This window comes from Balaenoptera musculus, chromosome 15, assembly GCF_009873245.2.
Source record: "Balaenoptera musculus isolate JJ_BM4_2016_0621 chromosome 15, mBalMus1.pri.v3, whole genome shotgun sequence".
Lineage (NCBI taxonomy): Eukaryota > Metazoa > Chordata > Mammalia > Artiodactyla > Balaenopteridae > Balaenoptera > Balaenoptera musculus.
In genome coordinates this window covers 71,479,284-71,503,612 of record NC_045799.1, presented here as the reverse complement: position 1 = coordinate 71,503,612, position 24,329 = coordinate 71,479,284, and the positions used below count along the sequence as shown (strand labels likewise).

The window sequence follows — 24,329 nt, the reverse complement described above, 5'->3', positions numbered from 1 at the left end:
AAAAACAGAAGCAAAAACAAGTATTTCTGTGTATCAAGTTGTTGACATAGCCAACCAGAAAGAAATTATTTTAAACGACTTAAAAAAAACTCATAATTTGTATATGCATTTCCAGTAGTATATAGTCTAAGGACAAAAAAAACCTTCAATAAAAATCTTTAAATGTTCCAGTGATTATACTGTCAAAAAAAAAAAAAAAAAAAAGAAAGTAAACTGGCCCTGAAATTCTGATTCCACAGGTGAGGTGTGTGCTTGGTTGGCTGGCTGTGAGCAACAACACCCGAGGGCAGAGCGCGGTCGGATCCAGGAATGTCGAGACCGCCTCCTCGCGGCCAAGTTTACTGCAGGCCTGACCCCGCCCCCTGCGAGGCGCGAGGGCCACTGGGAGTTGTAGTCTCACAGTATAGTTCGTCGGCGTCTCCCGGAAGTGACGCAAAGGTCCCGCCTTCTCCTCGCCGCGTTTCCGCTGCTTCGGCTAAGTAGTGTGATTCGGGAGGTCAGTAGGTACGTACTTCTTGGGCCTCGTGCTTTGGGGAGGAGGGCCCGGGTTGGGGTACGTGCGGAGACGGTGAGGATGGGGGTCAGGAGGTGGCGGCCCGGGCCCTTTCTCGTGGCCCGTGACTTTCGGGCTCTACCGTAGGTCTGGCCGTGCCCGCCGCAGCTGCTCAGCGCCGTCGCCATGTCGCGGTTTTTTACCACCGGTTCGGACAGCGAGTCCGAGTCGTCCCTGTCCGGGGAGGAGCTCGTCACCAAACCTGTCGGGGGTAACTACGGCAAACAGTGAGTGAGGGCCTGGGCCATGGGGACCACTCGTGGGGGTGAGGGGTTCGGCAGGCTGTGGAAGGCCGCGTATATGGGAGGGGAATGGAAATGGGGGCGGTGAGAGCGGGTTCTAAGGATGTTGAGAGTTTAAGGGACCGGAGCAGTGTTGGAGGGACAACCGTAACGCTAAGGGTACTGTGAATTGTGGGAATCCACCCACCCGGCAAAGGATAGAGTCACAGAGAAGAGGTTTCCCACTGGCTGGGTGTGTTGCATCAGGAAGAAACCCCCAATACTCGCTTGATACCTGGGAGTTCCTTGATGTGGCTCTGAGGTTCTTAAACATCTATTAGTATTTTCCTGTTGTTTATTTCCATTTAAATACTCTTCTCCCATCTCTGCAAATTAAAATTCTTTTCTCCCTTTGGAACGTTGGAATGTTGTTTTTCAAACTTTGGTCATACACATGCCACTTTCATTATTTTTGCCACATACTTGTACTTAAGAATATATATACATACCACTTCAAAGTCTTGTTTCAGCATAAAACTCATTTTTAAAGGTGAAAAATACAATCTGTGTATACCCACATGAATATGATTTCATATCTGTGCCACAAGTGGAAAATCAACATCACTTGCTATAAAATAGGAAATAATTGGAAAAGTTAATAAGATGGAAAGAAAAGAGATATTGTTGCCAGCTGAATGCTGTCTGTGGTCTGGTTTTTAATTATTAAGTAAAAATAATTAGTAATGGAGGTGTCAAAGCCGTTGAGATTCTTTCCTTGCCCTTGGCCTGTCACACTCTAGGAAATATTGCTTTCTAGGACCTAGTTCAGGTACCACCTTTTTCATTCATTCTAGGTAAAGTACCTCTTTTGTCAACTTCTTTTAGTAATTCTTAGTGATTTGTATCTTCACATAATTAATTTCTTGACACAGTAAGTAAGCACTGTCGTTTGTTTATGTTTGAGAGGCTGGAGACGGTCATTTTTTAAATGTGTTACAACATTTGATAAAAGGCTTTACTTGAAGTAAGCTCAAAAGATTGAGTTCTATATGATGCGGCTGTGAAGAGGAAGAATAAAACAAGATGAGTGTGGTAGGAATGGGCTACCTGCCCCATCTGAGAAGAAAAAGAGAGATCATTTGGAAAGACTGGAGCTAGGAATAGAGGTTAATGGTCTCTTTTCCTTCCATATAGGCCATTGTTGCTGAGTGAGGATGAAGAAGATACCAAGAGAGTTGTCCGAAGCGCCAAGGATAAGAGGTGAGGCCATGGGGAGGCGGGGTGATGGGGAGTTTCTGGAGCAGTGGTGGATTTTCTGGTTGGTGATGGTGGGCATGTGCAATGTGGTATTGGGCTCTCAAACCAGGTTTGAGGAACTGACCAACCTTATCCGGACCATCCGTAATGCCATGAAGATTCGGGATGTAACCAAGTGCCTGGAAGAGTTTGAGCTCCTGGGAAAAGCATATGGGAAGGCTAAGAGCATTGTGGACAAGGAAGGTGTCCCCCGGTTCTATATCCGAATCCTGGCTGACCTGGAGGACTACCTTAATGAGGTGTGATTCCTGTGGGTGCAGGGGGATCTAGAAGGGGATTGTGGACCTGGAGCTTTCTCCTGACCCACACCCAGGGATCATGTCTTCTCTGAGTTGTTTGGCAGATATTCAGTATTTCCCAGAACATAAGAAATAGGGGGATGAAGCAAGGAGCTTCATTTATGCTAAGAATTTTAATCGTATATATTTTTATATTACCTCTTATTTGTGGTTTTGTACTTTTGATACATAAATGAAGCATTGGTAAACAATAAGTTAACAGATATAGTTATTAAGTAGTATAGATGTTTATAGATAGCAAAACTCAAAAGTTGTGAAGCCTGAAGTTTAGGGAATACTACTTAATCTCAGATTCCTGTTCTCCCTTTCTTCCCTATTCTTTCCTTCAGCTATGGGAAGATAAGGAAGGGAAGAAGAAGATGAACAAGAATAATGCCAAGGCCCTGAGCACCCTGCGCCAGAAGATCCGAAAATACAACCGAGATTTTGAGTCCCATATTACAAATTACAAGCAGGTGAGGCTGCTAGAGGGAGACTCTCTGAACTTTGGGGACAGTGACCTCATGACTGAGACAAAAAAGTATTTGCAAATGGGAGGTGTGTGACTGGAGAAGGAATCATGAGAAAGCTCTGTGCGGTGGAGGAGATGGGATGGGGTAGTGGTTGGCAGGCATCCTTAATTATTCTCTCCTTTCCTTCTGTCAAGAACCCTGAGCAGTCTGCAGATGAAGATGCTGAGAAGAATGAGGAGGATTCAGAAGGTGAGTGAGGAAAACCCTTAATTGCAGATGCTTAGGAGGTCTAAAATTAAGGGTTTCCTTGGCTTGTTTTCTTGGTTGTCATTCAGCTCTTCACCATTCTAACTCTTTTTTTTCTCTCCCCTTTCCCACCAGGCTCTTCAGATGAGGATGAGGATGATGAAGGAGTCAGTGCTGCAGCTTTCCTAAAGAAGAAATCAGAAGCTCCTTCTGGGGAGAGTCGGAAGTTCCTCAAAAAGATGGAGGTAAGAGCCAGGGTTACACTGAGGGGTGGTTTGTCTGTTGTGGACCATTCTTGGGTCTCTGGGGAGAAGAAAAGACTCACAGAGCCCTAGGGTTGGGAGGGGTGGGGTTTAGCAGAGTCTGGTCTGGGGACAGGTTTCCTCTTCGATTAGAGCACTGAGTGACTTGGAATCTGGAGAACTAGATTGCGGGCCCAGCTCTGCCCCAGGGTAGCTTTGTGTCCCTGGAGCAAGTTACCACTTCTCTCTGGGTCTTAGTGGTCCAGTCCAGCTCTTAATATCCTGATTCAACCACTCTTCTTCTGCTCCTGAGAGTCTCTGAAACATGTGTCAGCAGGGAGAGCAGAGACACCAGTCAGTCTTCCCATCTTGTTTCTTCTGATCATCTTTTTTTTCTCTAAGGATGAAGATGAGGACTCAGAAGATTCAGAAGATGATGAAGATTGGGACACAGGTTCCACATCTTCTGATTCAGATTCAGAGGAGGAAGAAGGGAAACAGACAGTGCTGGCATCAAGATTCCTTAAAAAGTAAGAAAAGTAGTGGTACTTTGGGCCACAGTGGGAGGGGTAGGAAGCCTTTAATCATCTTGAAAGTTGTTGCTCCTGTGGAGTCCTTTTATTTATTTATTTATTTTTTCCATTTCAGTTTTAATTTTTATTTGTCTTTTATTTTTTATTTTGACATTAAAATGTTTTTTTATTGAAGTATAGTTGCTGTATAATATTATATAAGTTATGGGTGTACAGTATAGTGATCCATAATTTTTTTAACTTATTTTTTATTTTATTTTATTTATTTGGCTGTGTCGGGTCTTAGTTGTGGCACGTGGGATCTTCTTTGCAGAATGCGGGATCTTTTGTTGCGGTGCACAGGCTCTTCATTGAGGCGTGGGCTTCTCTCTAGTTGTGGCTTGCAGGCTCAGTAGTTGCGGCACGCGGGCTTAGTTGCCCCACAGCATGTGGGATCTTAGTTCCCCGACCAGGGGTTGAACCCACGTCCCCTGCATTGAAAGGTGGATTCTTAACCACTGGACCACCAGGGAAGTCCCTAGTGATCCATAATTTTTAAAAGTTATACTCCATTTATAGGTTAGTTCCCGGTGTTGTACAGTATATCCTTGTAGCTTATTTTATACCTAGTGATTTGTACCTCTTAATCCCCTACTCCTATATTGCTCCTCCCCCCATGGAGTCCTTTTAGGTTGTAGAGGCCAACAGAGGGCTCTCAGAGTCAAGTATGTTAGTTGGCTAAGGTCATAAAGCTAATATGTCCTGCAGATGAGATTTGAAGGTTCCACTGTCCAAATATTTAACCATGACATTACTTGCTGCATGTGGACTGAGTGTTTATCTCTCTTTGATGCTGATTAGCTGTGTGATATTGGGTAAGCTACTTAACCTTTCCAGTCTTCAGTTTTATCTTTTGTAAAATGGAGTGGTACTTGACCCTGTCTCAAGGATACCTGCAAAAATATAGGGAGGTGATACGCCTGGCTCAGCCTGGGACTGGCATGTGGTGTGCCCTCAGTGACCGTAGCGTCTCTTCTCACTCTTCTGAGAACCTAGCATATAGCATATAGACTGCAGCAAGCCTTCCTGAACTTTACTAGTATCGTCATGGTATGGGGGAGGATTCTGATTTGGATTCTGGTCACAGCCCTTACTACTTTAGTATCTGTCAACTTGGGTGAGTTACTTAACCTTCTTAGGTCCTGGTTTCCTCCTTTGAAGTCAAGGTGACACCTATCCCTGTGTATTCTACAGAAGTTGAGTATCAAGCTCAGTGATAACTGGCAGAAATACTGATGCTCTAAGGGTTGCTTTCCTGCTTTCAAAAGTTGGGGTTATGCAGCTTCAGGAGTTAGTGAGTTCCCTCACACTAGAGGGGTCAGACACAGCCATTTTATTGAGAAGCATTTTTCATTGTGTGCTCCAGGGAACACTGGTCAAATGCAGGGGGAGTATTGTGTATCTGATGTCTTTTTACTCACAACACTTCTGACACCATATGTGTTTTTTTCTCATACCAGCTAGTTTTCCAACTCTCTGGACACCGACTGGGTGTTCAACACTAATTCAGTTCTGACACTACCCAAAGTTAGCATAGACCCCGTGAGACTGCCACCACCTTAGAGGCCAGTTGTAAGTTCCAAGTGTGGCTCCCGTACTTCTGACAACCGGCTCTAAATTCACAGAGTTCCTACAGTCCCCTCCTCAGATTCGATAATTTGCTAGATCGACCCACAGAACTCAGGAAAGCTCTTTACTTACTATTACCAGCGTATTATAAAGGATACAACTCAGGAACCGCCAAATGGAAGAGATGCATAGGGCAGGGTATGGGAGAAGGGGCATGGAGCTTCAGTGTCCTCTCTGAGTTCATCATCCTCCTAGCATTTCAGTGGTTCATCAACCAGGAAGCTCTCCAAATTATCATTTAAGGATTTTTATGGAGGCTTCATTACATAGCCTTGATTGGTTAAATCGTTGGCCGTTGATGCTGGGCTCCATTTCCAGGCCCTCTTATCCTCCCTGGTGGTCAGAGGGTGGAGCTATAAGTTCCACCCCTCTAATCATGCTTTGGTCTTTCTGGCAACCAGCCCCCATCCTGAAAGCTTTCTGGAGGCCTGTCAAGGCCTCATTAGAATGAAAGATGCTCCTATTGCTCAGGAAATTCCAAGGGATTTAGGAGCTCTGTGTCGGGAACTGAGGACAAAGACCACATAAATATTTCTTATTATGCCACAGTATCATATTCCCTTCTTGGAGAGTTTACAACCATAGATCAGTTAAGCAAAATAGATCTGTTTAACTTTGTTTCATTAGCTATCTCTTAAATTTGCTTTACTGTGAAACTCATGTTTTAAGCCTACTGACATCCTATAGAACTATCAACCTTATTATTGGTTCATATCTTTTATATTTCCTTTGTGTTTTTGTCTTTTCAGTAATTGTGTATTGAAGTCTCCATTATTTGGACCAATGTGTGTAGTGTGCACTGCACATGTGCATTGCACAAAGGCTCCTGTCTGAGGGAACAAGTGGGGACTAAGGTTAAACTTAGGACATCACGAGAATAGAAAACTACAGACCAATATCTTTTATGAATTTAGGTTCAAAAATCCTCAGCAAAAACCAGTCCAGCAACATACAAAAAGGCTTTTACATCATGACCAAGTGCAATTTATCCTAATAATGCAAAGTTAGTGTAACGCACGACAGTCAATTAACGTAATACACCATATAAATAGGATAAAGGATAAAAACCATATAGTCATCTCAGTAGACACAGAGAAAGCATTTGAGAATAATCCTAACACTCCCTCATGATAAAAGCACTCAACAAAGTAGGACTAGAAGGGGGCTTCCTCTGCTTGATAATAGGGCATCTTTGAGAACACACATACAGTTGACCCTTGAACAACATTGGTTTGAACTGCACAGGTCCACTTATACACAGACTTTTTCAATAAATGTGTGCTGTAGTACCACACGGTCCATGGTTGGTTGAATCTTCAGATGCAGAGGACCAACTGTAGAGTCACATGCGGATTTTTTTTTTTTTTTTAAATTATTTATTTATTTATTTTATTTTTGGCTGTGTTGGGTCTTCGTTTCTGTGCAAGGGCTTTCTCCAGTTGCGGCAAGCGGGGGCCACTCTTCATCGCGGTGCGCGGGCCTCTCACTATCGCGGCCTCTCTTGTTGCGGAGCACAGGCTCCAGTCGCGCAGGCTCAGTAGTTGTGGATCACGGGCCCAGTTGCTCCGCGGCATGTGGGATCTTCCCAGACCAGGGCTCGAACCCGTGTCCCCTGCATTGGCAGGCAGACTCTCAACCACTGCGCCACCAGGGAAGCCCCTCACATGCGGATTTTTGACGGGGGATTGCCACCCCATCCCCATGTCGTACCCCACATCGATCATGGGTCAACTGTGTATCTTCTCCTGTCCTTTTATTTTGCACTTTACCGTGGTTTATGTTTAGAGATGTCTCTTACAAACACAGCTCGGCTTTTTTTCTTTTTCATCTCATGATCATTGCTATTTTTTTTTCTGTTTTCAATTGTGCCACTCATAAAATTTACCGTTAATCATTTTTTAAGTGTCCAATTCAGTGTCATTGAGTTCATTCAGTCGGTTGTGCAACCACCACCACTGTCTCCAAAACTTGATCTCTGCTTTTTAATCTCTGCAGGTTAATTTACATTTATTGTGATTATAAATGTATTTTGTCTTGTTCTTGCTCTTTTATTAATGTGCTTTCTATTTATCCTCTTCCTATTTTTAACTTCCTTTTTTTAACATAAATTTATTTATTTATTTTTGCGTTGGGTCTTCGTTGCTGCGCGTGGGCTGTCTCTAGTAGTAGCAAGCGGGGGCTGTTCGTTGCAGTGCATGGGCTCTCATTGCGGTGGCTTCTCTTTTTTTAATTTAATTAATTAATTTTTATTTTTTTATACAGCAGGTTCTTATTAGTTATCTATTTTATACATATTACTGTATATATTGTCAATTCCAATCTTCCATGTTGGTGTCTCTTGTTTCGGAGCACGGGCTCTAGGCACACGGGCTTCAGTAGTTGTGGCGTGCAGGCTCAGTAGTTGTGGCCCACAGGCTTAGTTGCTCCACGGCACATGGGATCTTCCTGGACCAGGGCTCAAACCCGTGTCCTTTGCATTGGTAGGTGTATTCTTAACCAGGGTGCCACCAGGGAAGCCCACCACACATATTTAAGTTAGCAGTTTGATAAGTTGTGACATGTTTATACTCATGAAACCATCACTGCAATCAGAGTAAATAAAATCCATCACTCCTAAAAATTGCTTTATGCCCCTTTGTAAACCTTCTCTCCTGCCCCACTTCTCTTTGCCCTTTCTGTGGTCAACTGCTGATTTGTTTTCTATCACTAGATAGGTTGGCATTTTTTAGAGTTTTATATAAATGGATTCATACAGTATGTAATTTGGTTGGGAGAGATTTGGCTTTCAGAATTATTTTTCAGAATAATTATTTTAAGATTAATCCTATCTTTATTATTTTTACTTTAGAGGTTACCCTTGATATATTTTTTTAACCTGTGAAATTTTACTTTGTGTACCTAACCCACCTGATTCCCCCCCCGCCACCGCAAAAAAAAATCTAAAATTAGATTTAGTTAAAGTGTCAAGTGTCAGAGGTTGGGTTTAACCATGGGATCCTCAAAGGCCTTATTGACATTAAGAGTTTGTGGCTTTGTAGTGTCAAAGAATAACTCAGAGACACTATTTTACTTGTATAACAAGGTAGACCAACTTTTAAGATCGATTTCTAACCAAGACAAAAAAGAATTTGATAAGAGAAAGAGGAATAAGGAGAGAGGGAGAAACCGCAGACGGTGGTGGGAATGTTGAATTTTGTTTGCACATTTGTGTGTGTGTAAACTCATTAGCTATCTAAGCCAGCCAAGGTTAGTTTCAGTTGTTAATGGATTATTTAGAAACATGACAGGCTGTCCCTATAATGTCTGCCAGCATCCTTTTTCAACATCTCCGTATTAAACCAGTCTATACCCTTCCTCTCATCAGAATTTCTCAGCTTTCATCTTTTGGTCAAAACAAGCACGTAAAGGAACACATTTAATCTCAAGAGCTTCAGTTTCTTTGATGTGGGATAATAAGGTTGTCTAGCAACATTAAAGCACCTGGATATTAGATAGTGGGTTTGGGCAGAAAATATGAGGATAGTCACAGATACAATAAAAGAAACATTTAGGACCTTTATTTAATTTTCTAATCAGGCTAAGCCTATCTAGGAGAATGTCTTTAAGAATCACTTTAGTGAACTTTTAATCAAGTGGCTTTTTTCTTTTTTTTTTTTAAAGGAATTCCTTTATTTATTTATTTATTTATTTTATTTTTGGCCGTGTTGGGTCTTCGTTTCTGTGCGAGGGCTTTCTCTAGTTGCGGCAAGTGGGGGCCACTCTTCATCGCGGTGCGCGGGCCTCTCACTATCGCGGCCTCTCTGGTTGCGGAGCACAGGCTCCAGACGCGCAGGCTCAGTAGTTGTGGCTCACGGGCCCAGTTGCTCCGCGGCATGTGGGATCTTCCCAGACCAGGGCTCGAACCCGTGTCCCCTGCATTGGCAGGCAGATTCTCAACCACTGTGCCACCAGGGAAGCCCAAGTGGCTTTTTTCTTAATTGATTTGTTTTTTCCAAAGTATTTATCCAGGTTCAATAAGATGTTATTTATTGCACATCTTTATTTATTAACCTTGACTGACCAGTATTTGAGATCAGTTTTATTTAGGGTTAGTTCTTTTTTTTTTTTTTTTTTTTTTTTTAATTTTTAGCCGAGCCTCGTGGCTTATGGAATCTTAGTTCCCTGACCAGGGATTAAACCCACGCCCTCGGCAGTGAAAGCTTAGAGTCCTAACCACTGGACTGTCAGGGAATTCCCTATTTAAGGTTAATTCTTAGCTAAGGAATTTGTTAGTTTGGGGCTGAAATGTTTAAATTATTTGTTATTTTGGACCATACAAGAAGTAAATTACAGATCACATGTTCGTGTTTCTGAATTGGTAGTTGGGGTAGGAATTCTTAAGTACAAACTGATGAAATCTAGTATCTTGGACCCCTTCTCATAAGTTACCATGTTGGAGTCTTAATCAAATGTGAATATTGGTTTGCAACCTTGGGAGCTCCCTGGTAAAATCTGAAACTATCCCCATGCACAGAGGACAAGGAGAGACCGAAGAAAGAGGCAGACCACTCCAGATTGGTAGGTGGCAGGTGTAATAAGCAAGGGGACTTAAATACAAGGTTTATCTTTGGTGGCCTCAAGATGAGTAGATCTCTGCACCTGTCTTCCAGAATCTTAAGAGTTTATATAGAGGCTATAATAGAGCTCAGTCACATATTCAGATCAGATGGTCTCAACACATTGCTCGCAAGGCTGCATCCTTGAAGTGGCTCCTAAAGTGGGAACCGTGAGCAGAACGTACATTCCAAGGACAGGGGAGGGAGTAATAAGCCTCCAGTACCCTGGGTCCAGCTCTTGGGTCAGCCCATGGTCACATCCTCTCAATGACCTCTTCCAATAGTGAGCAACCAAGATTTTTACTGTGAAACTTCGATAATGATGAACTGATTCAAAAGAAGTTAAAAGAGGAGGAATACACAGAATACATTTGTTGTCTCAATTAGGAATCCTAATCTGAAGGGTTTTGGAGGAAGTTGTCTACATCTGATTCCCTGTGGAATCTCGCCGAGATGCTGTCTGCTTCTAAGAGCTACCTGCTTCTGGAGGCCTTTTTTAAAGTGAACCTCAGGATAGACCTCTGGTGGGACTGAATCTCCAAGTTGTTAGGATCCTAAGGAAGAGTGTATGTCTAGGGGCTCTAGATCATAGTTGTGGTTAAGAGGGAGTGGAATGGTCCTTTTCAGTGTAGTTTTAGGACTAACTTCTATTGGTGTCTCTTAATGTCTTCAGTTTCTTAGCTATGTGTTTAGGTGGAGGTGTATCTGGTGATGTTCCTCTACCTGAGAGCATAAATGTCAGTTTTCTGATCGATTCTAACGATGTGACTATACCAAGGTATAATCTGTCATAGGGGAGAGATCAAGTCAAGTTTTAGGTCTTTCAGTTAGAATTTCATAGGGTGAGAGTTTGTGTTTTTGAGGTGTGAATCACAATATCCTGAGGGCTTCGAGTAAAACTTTAGGCCAAGGATAATTAAGTTCTTTTGAAGTTTAGACAGCATTGATTTTTAAATAGCATGAGGTCCTGTGATCTCAGAGCTTTGGGGATGGATGATGCAGACCAAGCAGTTTCAGCTTAATGAACACACTTAGCGTATTTGCAAAGGATTTTAGCTATGAAATGAGAGTTTTTATCGTTAGGGAGTATTGCATTAGTACAGGAGGAAAAACCATTAAGCTTTTATTGAGTTATGGCATAGGGAGTTCCCTGGTGGTCTAGTGGTTGGGATTCAGTGCTGTCACTGCCATGGCCCGGGTTCCGTCCCTGGTTGGAGAACTGAGATCCCACAAGCATCCCACAAGCCACGTGGCATGGCCCAAAAAAAAAAAAAAAATGCCATAAATATTTTGGCAAGGGCAAGTTTTAATCCAACTGGCAAATTTATAAACTATTACTAAAGCATATTCAAACCTTTTAAGCAGTTAAAATGAAATTTATTTATAAATGTTTAAATGGTGTTTTAATCATAGATAACTTGAATGTCTGTTCTCAAGTCTTTCTGGAGAGACTTTTTCCTCAGTATCTTTATAAAGTTTAAAATAATTTGTCCCTGTCATTTGGTTTATATTTCATTATATAAGTATTAAAGTCTGGAAATGGTTTCAGACATCAAATAGCTTAAGTCCACTTTGAGGTAGCCAGTGATATTTTTCTCTTTTGTTGGGGACGTTTTGTTGTATTGAACAGTTTTTTTTTTTAAATTCAGAATTTATATTAATAATTTTCATAAGAGGGGAAAGAAAGGCAGGGAAAAGCAGCCAGTCTGGGAACCGCAAAAATTTTTTTGCACTTTTTTTTTTTCTAAGCACTGATTTTAAACTGATAAATCAGTTGGTGATAAAAAGATTAGTCTGGGGACTTCCCTGGTGGTGCAGTGGTTAAGAATCTCCCTGCCAGTGCAGGGACACAGGTTCAAGCCCTGGTCCAGGAAGATCCCACATGCCGCGGAGCAACTAAGCCTGTGCACCACTACTACTGAGCCTGCGCTCTAGAGCCTGGAGCCACAACGCCTGGAGCCCGTGCTCCGCAACAAGAGAAGCCACCGCAGTGAGAAGATGGCGCACTGCAACAAAGAGTAGCCCCCACTAGCCGCAGCTAGAGAGGACCCGTGCACAACAACGAAGACCCAACGCGGCCATAACTAACTAACTAACGAACTAAATAAATAAATAGATTTATTTATTAAAAAAAAAAAAAAAAAGATTAGTCTGGACAGAGCAACTAGTACCAAAGAACAACTGTGTTGCTTATGGATTCTTTGGAAAACCTTAGAGTTTAGTTGTGGAGCAACATGACAGGCTGTTTCTGTGTCTGTAGTGGCCTGGTTAGCACCTCTGTCTTATTAAACTAGACCGTACTCTTTCCTTCATACGAGTTGCTTAGTGTAATATGGTAACAGACCTTGGTAAGTGGTCTGGCAGATTCAAATGCTTAGTGGTCCTTGCTTTGATTATGGTTAGTTATCCATAGGTCATTCTTGTAGAGTGTAACTTGGACCCAGGAAGAGAAAAAGAGGGATTTCGTGGGAGGAAGAAGCCTCAAGGTGGAGAGGGGGCTGATCCTTCATCTTCTCCTGTGTCTCTTGGCAGGGCCCCCACCACAGAGGAGGACAAGAAGGCAGCTGAGAAGAAACGGGAGGACAAAGCCAAGAAGAAGCACGATAGGAAATCCAAGCGCCTGGATGAGGAGGAGGAAGACAATGAAGGCGGGGAGTGGGAAAGGGTCCGGGGTGGAGTGCCCCTGGTTAAGGTGAGGATTTTAGAACGAAAAGGAATTGGGAAACAGTTTGGGAGAGCATACAGGTACCCTCCTGGTCGGATTCGGGAGAACAATTAAGGCAAGAACAGGTTTCTGTCAGCCTGCACATAACTTGTGTGTTACCTAGGAGAAGCCAAAAATGTTTGCCAAGGGAACTGAGATCACCCACGCTGTTGTCATCAAGAAACTGAATGAAATCCTACAGGCACGAGGCAAGAAGGGAACTGATCGGTAAGATTCATGGGCCTGGACTGTGTCATTACAGGGTGAAAGCTCATTTTCTCTTAAGACACAGGGTGAAGGTTGGTGGGGAAATAGTGCTATTTTGGGAAGATCTTTGTGTGGTTACAGTAGAAGGAATGATGTACTTGGAATACACCAGTCTATTTTCTGCTGTTTACATTCTGTTTGACCTTAGATCAATCACTTAACCTTTGGGGGCTGTTTTCCCATTCATAAAATGGGAATAATAATCATCTTCTTTAGTTATTCAGTGACTAAAGAGGATGGTAGATTGTTAGCATTATTGCTATTTCTGTTTGTAATTTATGAGGGAGAAGCAAGTATATAGGTGGTGAGGCTAGGGGTGGGTATTGGGAATGAGGCTGCTTTTCTTGTCTGAAGAGGGCATGCTGTATGACAGGATAAGACTTTTTTATTTGTTTCCTGTGCCTCACCCAATTCTGTACCCCTCCAGTGCAGCCCAGATTGAGCTGCTACAGCTGCTGGTTCAGATTGCCTCTGAAAACAACCTGGGAGAGGGTGTCACCGTCAAGATCAAGTTCAATATCATCGCCTCTCTTTATGACTACAACCCCAACCTGGCCACATACATGAAGGTGAGAACAATAAGGAGCATCCCACGGCGGAGCTGGTGGGTCATGGGAAGGTGGCTAGTGACTCAAGACTCAAGGACTGTTGGAGCAGTCTTGGTGGTTGAAGGCCCGTGGATTTCTGGTGAAGGGCTCTTGGGAGGCATCTGCTTGTCCCACCTTCACAGCTCTGACTGCTGTCTGATCTCTTGGCAGCCTGAGATGTGGCAGAAGTGTCTGGACTGCATCAATGAGCTGATGGACATCCTGTTTGCAAACCCCAACATCTTTGTTGGAGAGAACATTCTGGAAGAGAGTGAGAACCTGCATAACGCCGACCAGGTAAAGAGGGGATTTGGCAGGCTATTTGGAAGTGTGTGTTGTCTGCTTTGGGAAGGCTTGTTGGAGACAGAAGGGTTGAAGTCCAGGACTGGAATCTGGGCTAATTTATTTCCTCCTTTGCGTTCTCTTCAGCCGCTGCGTGTCCGTGGCTGTATCCTAACTCTGGTGGAACGAATGGATGAAGAATTTACCAAGATAATGCAAAACACTGATCCTCACTCCCAAGGTGAGCCCGAGCAAGCATGGGCATCAGTGAGAGGAAAAGTGCAGGGATTAAAATGAAGGATTATACTAAGTGAGAATGTTCGGAAAGCCAGCCCTTCCTCACCCCAGCATTCATACCACAGGGCCTCTTTAAGATACTGGACCCCACTCCCATAGCTTCTGATTCAGTAGGTCTGGCTGAGGCCTCACATTTTGCATTTCTAACATGTTCCTAAGTGATGCTGCTGTCTGCTACTTTGAGAACTGTTGGGGTATGATGGTCTCTGTCCACTTGGCTTGTTTAGCTTGTACGCCTTAAGCATTAGAATGGGGAAATGCAGGACATTTACACAGTAAAATGTGAGTGTCCACATGTGTCCACCAAGTCAAAGGTGTATTGATGAACAAGACAACTTGGGGCCTTCATGCTCATGGAGCTTACATTTCGGTGCTGAAGCAAGGCAGTTCTACAGAAAAAACGAGTCAGTTGTAGATAATGTAAAGTGTGAATTAGAAATTCAGATCGGGACATGTGACAGAGGATGTCTGGAGTGGTGGCTGCTTTAGATAATGGTTGAAGAAGCATCTATAGGTAGGGCCCATTTGAGGTGAGAGCCGAATGAGAAGGAGGAGGAGGAGTTAATCAGGGGAGGAATTAGCAGAAGAGAGTGCCTGACAGCAATGGAAAGTGAGCTTGACATGTCCCAGGAGAGGATGGTATTTTTAGGGCACAGTGAGTAGACTTCTCTGATGGGTACAGAAAACACATGCAGAGGTAATTGGGTTGATGAGGGACATATGATTGGGAAAGCCTGGGTGCCTGGCTAAGCTGAGGGTGGGTGCTCTCCCTGCCAGAGTACGTGGAGCACCTGAAGGACGAGGCACAGGTGTGCACCATCATTGAGCGTGTGCAGCGCTACCTGGAGGAGAAGGGCACCACTGACGAGATCTGTCGCGTCTACCTGAGGCGCATCCTCCACACCTACTACAAGTTTGATTACAAGGCCCATCAGCGGCAGCTTACCCCCCCTGAGGGCTCCTCAAAGGTAAGTGCTTGGCCACCATGTCAGAGGGGAGAGGGGTGTGTCCGTCGGTTCTGCATGTCTGTCAGGACTTCATGGCAGATCTTCTATTCCCTGGGGACTGTCTGTGGTGGAGCAGAGGGACGAGGATGAGGCTGGATGGAGTCTCGTCTTTGGTTGCTGAAGGTTGAGCCATTTAGAACCATTGTCCTTGCCGCATCTCCTCCTCCAGCAATATCTCCCCCCACCCCCTACCCCTCCAGTCAGAGCAAGACCAGGCCGAAAATGAGGGCGAGGACTCAGCTGTGCTGATGGAGAGACTGTGCAAGTACATCTATGCCAAGGACCGCACAGACCGAATCCGCACATGCGCCATCCTCTGCCATATCTACCATCATGCTCTGCACTCCCGCTGGTACCAGGCCCGTGACCTTATGCTCATGAGCCACCTACAAGACAACATTCAGCACGCGGACCCGCCAGTACAGGTAGGATGGGAAGGAGGCGTTCTGGCCCTGGTGGCAAAGGGAAGACCAGGCCAGGACCCCGTCCTCTCTGTTCAGGCAAAGTGTCTCAGGCAGATTAGCCACCTGTCTGGCTAATGCAGATACAGGGAGACACTTGGTCCTTCCCTAGTGCTAGCATTCTTTGATTCTCCTACATATTAACATAGAGTCCTCTGGGATAGGATTTGGGTTCAACTAACATTTATTATAACTACTATGTGTCTGGTTTGGAACAAACATTAGGAGATCATCTTACTTAAAAAGATGAAAAAGCATTTAAGCAGTTAAACTGAGAAGGACAAGGACCCAAATACAGTGTGACGTGTGAAACATAAAATTTTGTGTGTGGCAACATTGTGAGGACATTTTCATGTAGGAGTATTACAGCTGTGTCTAGGTATAGATCCTATAAATGTGTGTTTAGAACAATTGTGAGGGATTTATGTATAAAACATTTGGTGAGCCTGTCTGGTGGTGCTTTTTGAATAGCACTCCTATTTTTTATTCCATTGTATGAATTTATCACAGGTTCTTGAATTTCCTCTTGATAGATACCTGATCAACCAGTTTGGGGTATTATAAATGAAGCTCTTGTGATTTATGTGTAAGTTTGTGTGGATGTATGGTTTCTCTTGGGTAAATACTTAAGAGTGGAATTGCTGCATCATAGTGTAGGTGTATGTGCAGTTTTTTAAGAAACTCAAAAGTGAGACTTCCCTGGTGGTACAGTGGTTAAGAATCTGCCTGCCAATGCAGGGGACACGGGTTCAAGCCCTGGTCCGGGAAGATCCCACATGCCGCAGAGCAACTAAGCCCACAACTACTGAGCCTGCACTCTAGAGCCTGCAAGCCACGGCTACTGAGCCCCCGCTCAGTACGAGTACTCTACTCAACGAAGAGTAGCCCCCGCTCACTGCAACTAGAGAAAGCTTGCGCGCATCAATGAAGACCCAAGGCAGCCAAAAATAAATAAATAAATTTATAAAAAAAAAAAAAAGAAGAAGAATGAACTCAGAAATGGTTGTACCATTTTTCTTTTTTTTTTTTTTTAATTTATTTATTTATTTATATTTATTTTTGGCTGTGTTGGGTCTTCGTTTCTGTGCGAGGGCTTTCTCCAGTTGCGGCAAGCGGGGGCCACTCTTAATTGCGGTGCGCGGCCTCTCACCGTCACGGCCTCTCCCGTTGGGGAGCACAGGCTCCAGACGCGCAGGCTCAGTAGTTGTGGCTCACGGGCTTAGTCGCTCTGCGGCATGTGGGATCTTCCCAGACCAGGGCTCGAACCCCTGTCCCCTGCATTGGCAGGCAGATTCTTAACCGCTGCGCCACCAGGGAAGCCCGGTTGTACCATTTTTCACTTCTACCTTGTCAATATTTAGTGTTGTTGGTCTTCTTAATTTTGTCCATCATAGTTGTTGTCTAATGGTGTCTCAATGTGGTGTTAGTTTGTATTTCCCTGATAACTATTGAAATTGACTACTTTAAAAATTTTTATTGGCCCTTTATATGTCTTCCTTTGTGAGATGTCTGGTCAACTTTTGCCCCCCCCCTTTTTTTAAAGATTGGATTATTCATCTTTTTATTATTGCGTTGTAGGAAATCTTTATATATCCTGGATAGCAGTCCTTTGTCATATAAATGTTTTCCAAATATTTTTTTCCAGGCTGTGGTTTGCCTATTCATTTTCTTAACCATGTGTTTTGATGTATATTCTAATATATCAGTTTTATCTCTTTTGGTTATTTTCTGGGTCCTATCTAAAGAAACTTTTTCCTACTTGCAATTCATAAGGATAATCTTTTTCTATTTTTAGTTTTTGGAAGTTCTTGTGGTTTTAGCTTTCACATTTAGGTCTATGTTTTCTGCATATGGTGTGAAGTCAGGGTCAGAGACGTTCTTTCCCCATTATATTGCTTTGGTGCCTTTGTGGAAAACCACATGAAAAACCAACCACATGACCCTATAAATGTGTTTCTGGGCTCTCTATTCTATTGCATTCATTCATCTTTTTGTCTTTCCTTATGCCAGTTCCACACTGTCTCGATGGCTGTGCCTTTAGAGTTAAGCCTTTTTTTTTTTTTTTTAATTAATTTATTTATTTATTTATGGCTGCATGGGGTCTTCGTTGCTTCGCCCAGGCTTTCTCTAGTTGCGGCGAGCAGGGGTTGCTCTTTGTTGCGGTGCATGGGCTTCTCATTGCAGTGGCTTCTCTTGTTGCGCAGCATGGGCTCTAGGCGTGCAGGCTTCAGTACTTGTGGTACTCGGGCTCAGTAGTTGTGGCACGCAGGCTCTAGAGCGCAGGCTCAGTAGTTGTAGCGCACGGGCTTAGTTGCTCCACGGCATGTGGGATCTTCCCGGACCAGGGCTCGAACCCGTGTCTCCTGCATTGGCAGGCGGATTCTTAACCACTGTGCCACAAGGGAAGTCCCTAGAGTAAGTCTTGAAGTCAGGTAGTATGACTCCTCCAACTTTGTTGTTTTTTAAGAATAGTTGGAATGTTCTGTGACATTTGCATTTCCACATAAATTTCAAAATCAGCTTGTCAATTTGTGCAAAAATGCCTGCTGGGATTATATTGAATCTGTAAATCAATTTTGGGAGAACTGACACCTTAACAACTTTGAACCTTTTGATCTTACGTGTTATTCTTCATTTAATTTCTTCAGTTTCTCTCTGCAGAGGTAATACACATCTTTTAAAAAATTATTCCTGAGAATTATACGATTTTTGATGCTATCGTAAATGCAATTTTTAAATTAAATTTAATTTTATTTTATTTTTTATTTTGTCCACACGGTTTGCGGGATCTCAGTTCCTCAACCAAGGATTGAACCTGGGCCATGGCAGAGAAAGCACTGAATCCTAACCAGTAGACCACCAGGGAACTCCTGTTAATTTCATTTTTAAATTGTTAACTACCAGTATCTAAAAATAGAGTTAATTTTTTTACATTGACCTTGGATCCTGCCATCTTGCTAAATTCAGTTTTAGTCTGGCCTTCTGTCCTCTGTATTTGCGGATTCAACCAACTGCAGATTGAAGATATTTGCGGGGAGGGGGAGGGATTCCAGAAAGTTCCCCCAAAAAACAAAATTTGCCTTGTTTGGTAACTATTTACATAGCCCTTACATTGTATTAGGTGTTACAAGTAATCTACAGATGATTTAAATTACATGGGAGGATGTACCGTAAGTTATATTCAAATACTATGCCATTTCATGTAAGAGACTTGAGCATCTGCAGATTTTGGTATCCATGGAGGGTCCAGGAACCAATCCCCCATGGATACTGAGGGACAGCTGTATTGGGTCTAGTGTTTTATAGATTCCTTAAGTTTTTTTTACTGAATTAATCATGTCATCTGCACATAGGGACAGTTTTATTACTATACCAATCTCTGAGACTTTTCTTTCTTTATTTTTTTTGCCATTTTTTTGCCATATTGTAATGACTCAAATCTCTAATACTTAGTGCTGAATAGAAGTGAGAGCAGACATCTTGCCTCCTTCCCAGTATCAGCAGGGAAGCAGTGAACATTTCACCATTAAGAAGAATGTTACCTATTTTTATAGATAGTATTTTTGTAGATAGACTTTCTCAGATTGATGGAGTTCTCTTCTGATCCTAGTTGGCTGGGAATTTTTGTCCTTAATAGGTGTTGAATTTTGTCAAAATCTTTTTCTGCATCTATTGAAATAATGCACAGTTATTTCTCCATTATTCTGTTCATGTGGTGAATAACCTTGATTTTAGATTTTTATACCAGACTTTCATTCCTGTGATATATCCTGCTTGGTCATGGTATATTATCTCTTATATGTATTGCTGGATTTTGCTTGCTGGTATGTTTTTAAGGCTCTTGGTATCTAAGTTCATGACCGATATTGACCTCTATATTTTTGTTGTCAGTAAAGACTTGGTCTTTCCCCCCCACCAAAATCCCTGCTACCTACAATCTTCCCTATCTTAATTATTGATAAGTCCATCTTTTCAGTTGCCTAGGCCCAGAAGCCTTGCATTCACCTTTGATTCTTGTTTTTCTCTCACATTTGATTCCCCACCCATCTGTGTTGAAAATCCCTATCTGACCACTTATTATCACTTCCACTGCTACCCTCTGGTCTAAGCCACCATCAGGTTCCCGGTCTGTCTCTCTGCTTCTGCCCTTTTATCCCTTCAGGCTGTTCTTTCTTTTTCTTTTTCTTTTTTTTTTTAATGTTTATTCCTTTTACTTTTTTAATTAATTTATTTTTGGCTGCATTGGGTCTTCATTGCTGCGCACGGGCTTTCTCTAGTTGCGGCGAGTGGGGGCTGCTCTTCATTGCGTGCGCGGGCTTCTCATTGTGGTGGCTCCTCTTTGTTACGGAGCACGGGCTCTAGGGCACGCGGGCTTCAGTAGTTGCGGCGCATGGGCTTAGTTGCTCCGCGGCATGTGGGATCTTCCCGGACCAGGGCTCAAACCCATGTCCCCTGCTTTGGCAGGCAGATTCTTTTTTTTTTTTTTTTTTTTAAATTTTAAATAAACTTATTTATTTTTGGCTGCATTGGGTCTTTGTTGCTGTGCGTGGGCTTTCTCTTGTTGCGGTGTGCGGGCTTCTCCTTGCAGTGGCTTCTCTTGTTGCGGAGCATGGGCTCTAGGCCGGCGGGCTTCAGTAGCTGTGGCGTGTGGGCTCAGTAGTTGTGGCACACAAGCTTAGTTGCTCCACATGTGGGATCTTCCCGGACCAGGGATCGAACCCATGTCCTCTGCATTGGCAGGCGGATTCTTAACCAGTGTACCACCAGGGAAGCCCCTTCAGGCTGTTCTTAATGCAGCAGCCAGAGTAACCCTGTTAATAAAGTCAAATTATGTCACTTATTTGCTCAAAAGTTTCCTGTGGTTTCCCATCTTAAAATCTTTAACATGGCTTACAACGCCCTGTGCTTGCCCAGCCTTCAGTTTCTGGTCACATCTTTTACCAGCTCTAGCCATATCGCATTCCTTGTCCTTGAATACGTCTGGCATAGGGCCTTTGCACTTGCTTTTCATGTTTCCTAGAATATTCTTCTTCCTCCAGGGATCTGTATGACTTGCTCTTTCTTTTTCTATTAGGTCTTTGTTTTTAAACATCCCCTTCAAAATGAGGCCTTCCCTAGTTATCCTACATAAAATTGTGAGTTCCCACCACTACTGCCACCACTCAGACTCCCTTCTTAACTTCCTCGTCTGCTTTATTTTTCTCCTTAGCTTGAGTCACCACCTGCATATTATGCTTATTTTGTCCTCCATACCCCTGTCCCTAGAGTGTAAGCTCCATGGAAGGGGAGGAACTGGTCTATTTTGTTCTCTGTCCTAACCCTGTGAAAGACTTGCCTTGTGGCTATCACCTCTGAGTGCATTGCCCTTCGCTCTTAGATCCTGTACAACCGCACCATGGTGCAGCTGGGCATCTGTGCCTTCCGCCAAGGCCTGACCAAGGATGCTCACAATGCCCTGCTGGACATCCAGTCAAGCGGCCGGGCCAAGGAACTTCTGGGCCAGGGTCTGCTGCTGCGCAGCCTGCAAGAGCGCAACCAGGAGCAGGAGAAGGTGGAGCGGCGCCGGCAGGTGCCCTTCCACCTGCACATAAATCTGGAGCTGCTGGAGTGTGTTTACCTGGTGTCGGCCATGCTCCTGGAGATCCCCTACATGGCCGCCCATGAGAGTGATGCCCGCCGGCGCATGATCAGCAAGCAGTTCCATCACCAGCTGCGGGTGGGCGAGCGACAGCCCTTGCTGGGTGAGTGTGGGGCTCTGTAGTGCAGCAGACTTTGTTCGTTTGTTCCTTGATTACTTGTAATTAAAGGATTAAGAGAAGGTAAAGGGAGTAAGCTTTCCCACAAGATGATTCCCTTTGATTTAATGGCATTTCCATGTATGGCATAAAAGCATCATTTTTACTAAGTAGTCTCCATCGTCTCTTACCATAGGACACGTTGTCTTAGCTTACAAATTAAGCTCCCTGCTTCTTATCATTCTCCCCTTCAGTCTGTATTTGTCAGTAGTATCTTTCTACCAAGTGTAGGATGTTATACACCCCCAGCACCTTCAGAAGTTCTTCATTGCCTGTAGAATGAAGTCCAGCCTCCTTAGTCACTAAGTTAAAGTCTCCATGACCTGATTCCAACAGTATTTTTAATTTAGTATAAACTTACGTACTACTTTTTCCTGCCTGGCACTAAGTGTTTTATAAATAATAATAATTCATTTATTCTTCATCAGTCGTAGCCCTGTGAAGATACTATTATGACCCTCCTTTTTCCTGATTAAGAAACTGAGGCACAAAAGTTAAGTGACTTTACCCAGGGTTAACACAGCTGGTATGTGTCTCTCTGACCTTTTCGTCTTTTTCCCTTTCATCCATATTATTTTTTAGCTAACTAACTAGACCCTTGGCATTCAAGAATCTGACATTGGCTTCTTTGAGCACTTTTAGAGATCTGATCATTCAATCCAGAGGTTGAGTGAGTTGTGATTTCACTGGGAAAGGAATTTGAATTGTGCCTTTCCTGTAAGGCTGGTGCATGGAAGGACTTGGCAAGTGAGCCAAGCTTATTGCCCACAGCCACGTCCCTCTACAGATTTGTCCTCTACTGGTTGTGTGTATGGTCATATTAAGAGCAGGCGCACTTTAGGCGCATTTTGTCTGCGCTGTGTAGTGGTGCTTTACTTTGTTTTGTTTTCATTGGAAAATTGCCAGTGAAAATCTGTATGTCCAGCATCTCTTAGGGCTTCTTGGTTCACATTCCCCGCCTCTCTACTACTGTCTGCAGTGGATGTTAGACATTTTTTTTAGGTCAGTGAACCTTGTAAGAATCTGATAAAAGCTGTGGACCCTTTCCTAGGAAAATGTGCATAAGGGTACACACAGCAATTTGTCAGCATTTTCAAGGAACTCGCCAATCCCCTGAGGCACATCATAGACTAAGTCTAAATGTAAATACAGTTATTCTGATATTAAGTGACTATTACAGTTACATGGCTACTTAATGGAGAGCTGGGAGAGTCTCAATCCAGTTGTTTGCTCTCCTAGCCTGGGTTCCTCCTTAAATAGTGCTTGTGGGGGAAGGAGCCCTCATCCCAAGTTTCCCTAGGCCCTCCCTCATTCCCAACCTTTCAGGTCCCCCCGAGTCAATGAGGGAACACGTGGTCGCTGCCTCCAAGGCCATGAAGATGGGTGACTGGAAGACCTGCCACAGTTTTATCATCAACGAGAAGATGAATGGCAAAGTGTGGGACCTTTTCCCGGAGGCTGACAAAGTCCGATCCATGCTGGTTAGGTGAGCAGAGAACAAGACCCTAGTGGGTGGGGAAGAAAAGACTTGGTCTCCTTCACTGAAAATCTCCCCCTTTTCTCCCTTCTCCCCACAGGAAGATCCAGGAAGAGTCACTGCGGACCTACCTCTTCACCTACAGCAGTGTCTATGACTCCATCAGGTAGGATGGGCCTGAGGAGGCAACAGGAGCCCCAGCTCTGTGGTCAAGGGTCCTAATTGCTCCCTGCTCTTGGCCTTCTTTCTCCCCAGCATGGAGACACTGTCTGACATGTTTGAACTGGACCTGCCCACTGTGCACTCCATCATCAGCAAGATGATCATTAACGAGGAGTTGATGGTAAGGGCCATCAACATGGGCACATGGGCAGGTGGAGTCATGGAGAGATTGGAGTGCAGGAGACTGATCTGTCCCTTCCTCCGCCTCACTTCTGTCAGGCCTCCCTGGACCAGCCGACACAGACAGTGGTGATGCACCGCACTGAGCCCACTGCCCAGCAGAACCTGGCCCTGCAGCTGGCTGAGAAGCTGGGCAGCCTGGTGGAAAACAATGAGCGGGTGTTTGACCACAAGCAGGGTACCTATGGTGGCTACTTCCGAGGTGAGTGCTTCCATCCCCTCTGCGCTCCCAGGGTCCTGGCCCCCTTACTGCCTCTCCCTTGGCATTCACCCCCTCCCCTCCCCATCTCTCTCCTGCAGACCAGAAGGATGGCTACCGCAAAAATGAGGGCTACATGCGCCGGGGTGGCTACCGCCAGCAGCAGTCTCAGACGGCCTACTGATTGCTTGACTTCAGTTCCCAGTGCCCTAAACCATTCAACGTTTAGGTCCAGCCACACCCCAGTCATTAAAGGTCTATCTAGAGTTGCTGCAGTTCTGCCTGTCTGTGTGTCACCAGAGGTGTGTTGGACACATTTATTTGCTAATTATATTTCTAAGCTTCTATCCCATGACAGGCACAAGGCTCAGGATGCAGGGATGACTTGCACGTATCCCTGACTTCAAAGAGCTTGCTGCTTTTTGACATTTGACCGGAAAATTGTAATAACATGTGATAAGTTATAACGGGTGTTTTTTTAAAAGGTGGTGGGTATATTGAATAGGATGTGATTATGGGGCATAAATGTCAGGGAAAGCATAATGGAGGCAGTGGTGATGGACGTTGCAAGTGGATGGGTGGTGGTTCACCAGGCAGGGAAAAGGGAGAGTTAGTCTAGACCCGTGTGAAGTGTAGTCCTCAGACCAGTGTGGATGCACAGTTAGCCTGTCCATGACAAAACAGGCACCATAATTAAGAGTAAGCACTGAGGAACTTTGCCATTG

At 44.0% G+C, this 24,329-nt stretch overlaps 1 protein-coding gene across 1 annotated transcript; it reads left to right on the top strand.

Moving 5' to 3' along the window:
• The first annotated feature begins 442 nt into the window (after positions 1-442).
• LOC118881367 (eukaryotic translation initiation factor 3 subunit C) lies at positions 443-23,875 on the top strand. Its single transcript, XM_036826231.1, has 21 exons — positions 443-504; positions 641-780; positions 1,969-2,034; positions 2,141-2,330; positions 2,720-2,845; positions 3,037-3,091; positions 3,224-3,333; positions 3,733-3,860; positions 12,659-12,818; positions 12,955-13,058; positions 13,525-13,666; positions 13,856-13,981; positions 14,114-14,207; positions 15,041-15,231; positions 15,471-15,695; positions 21,109-21,472; positions 22,853-23,012; positions 23,104-23,169; positions 23,259-23,346; positions 23,445-23,607; positions 23,706-23,875. Exons 2-21 carry the CDS (start codon positions 680-682, stop codon positions 23,786-23,788), a joined length of 2,742 nt encoding a protein of 913 aa, XP_036682126.1. The 5' UTR covers positions 443-504; positions 641-679; the 3' UTR covers positions 23,789-23,875.
• The last annotated feature ends 454 nt before the right edge of the window (positions 23,876-24,329 follow it).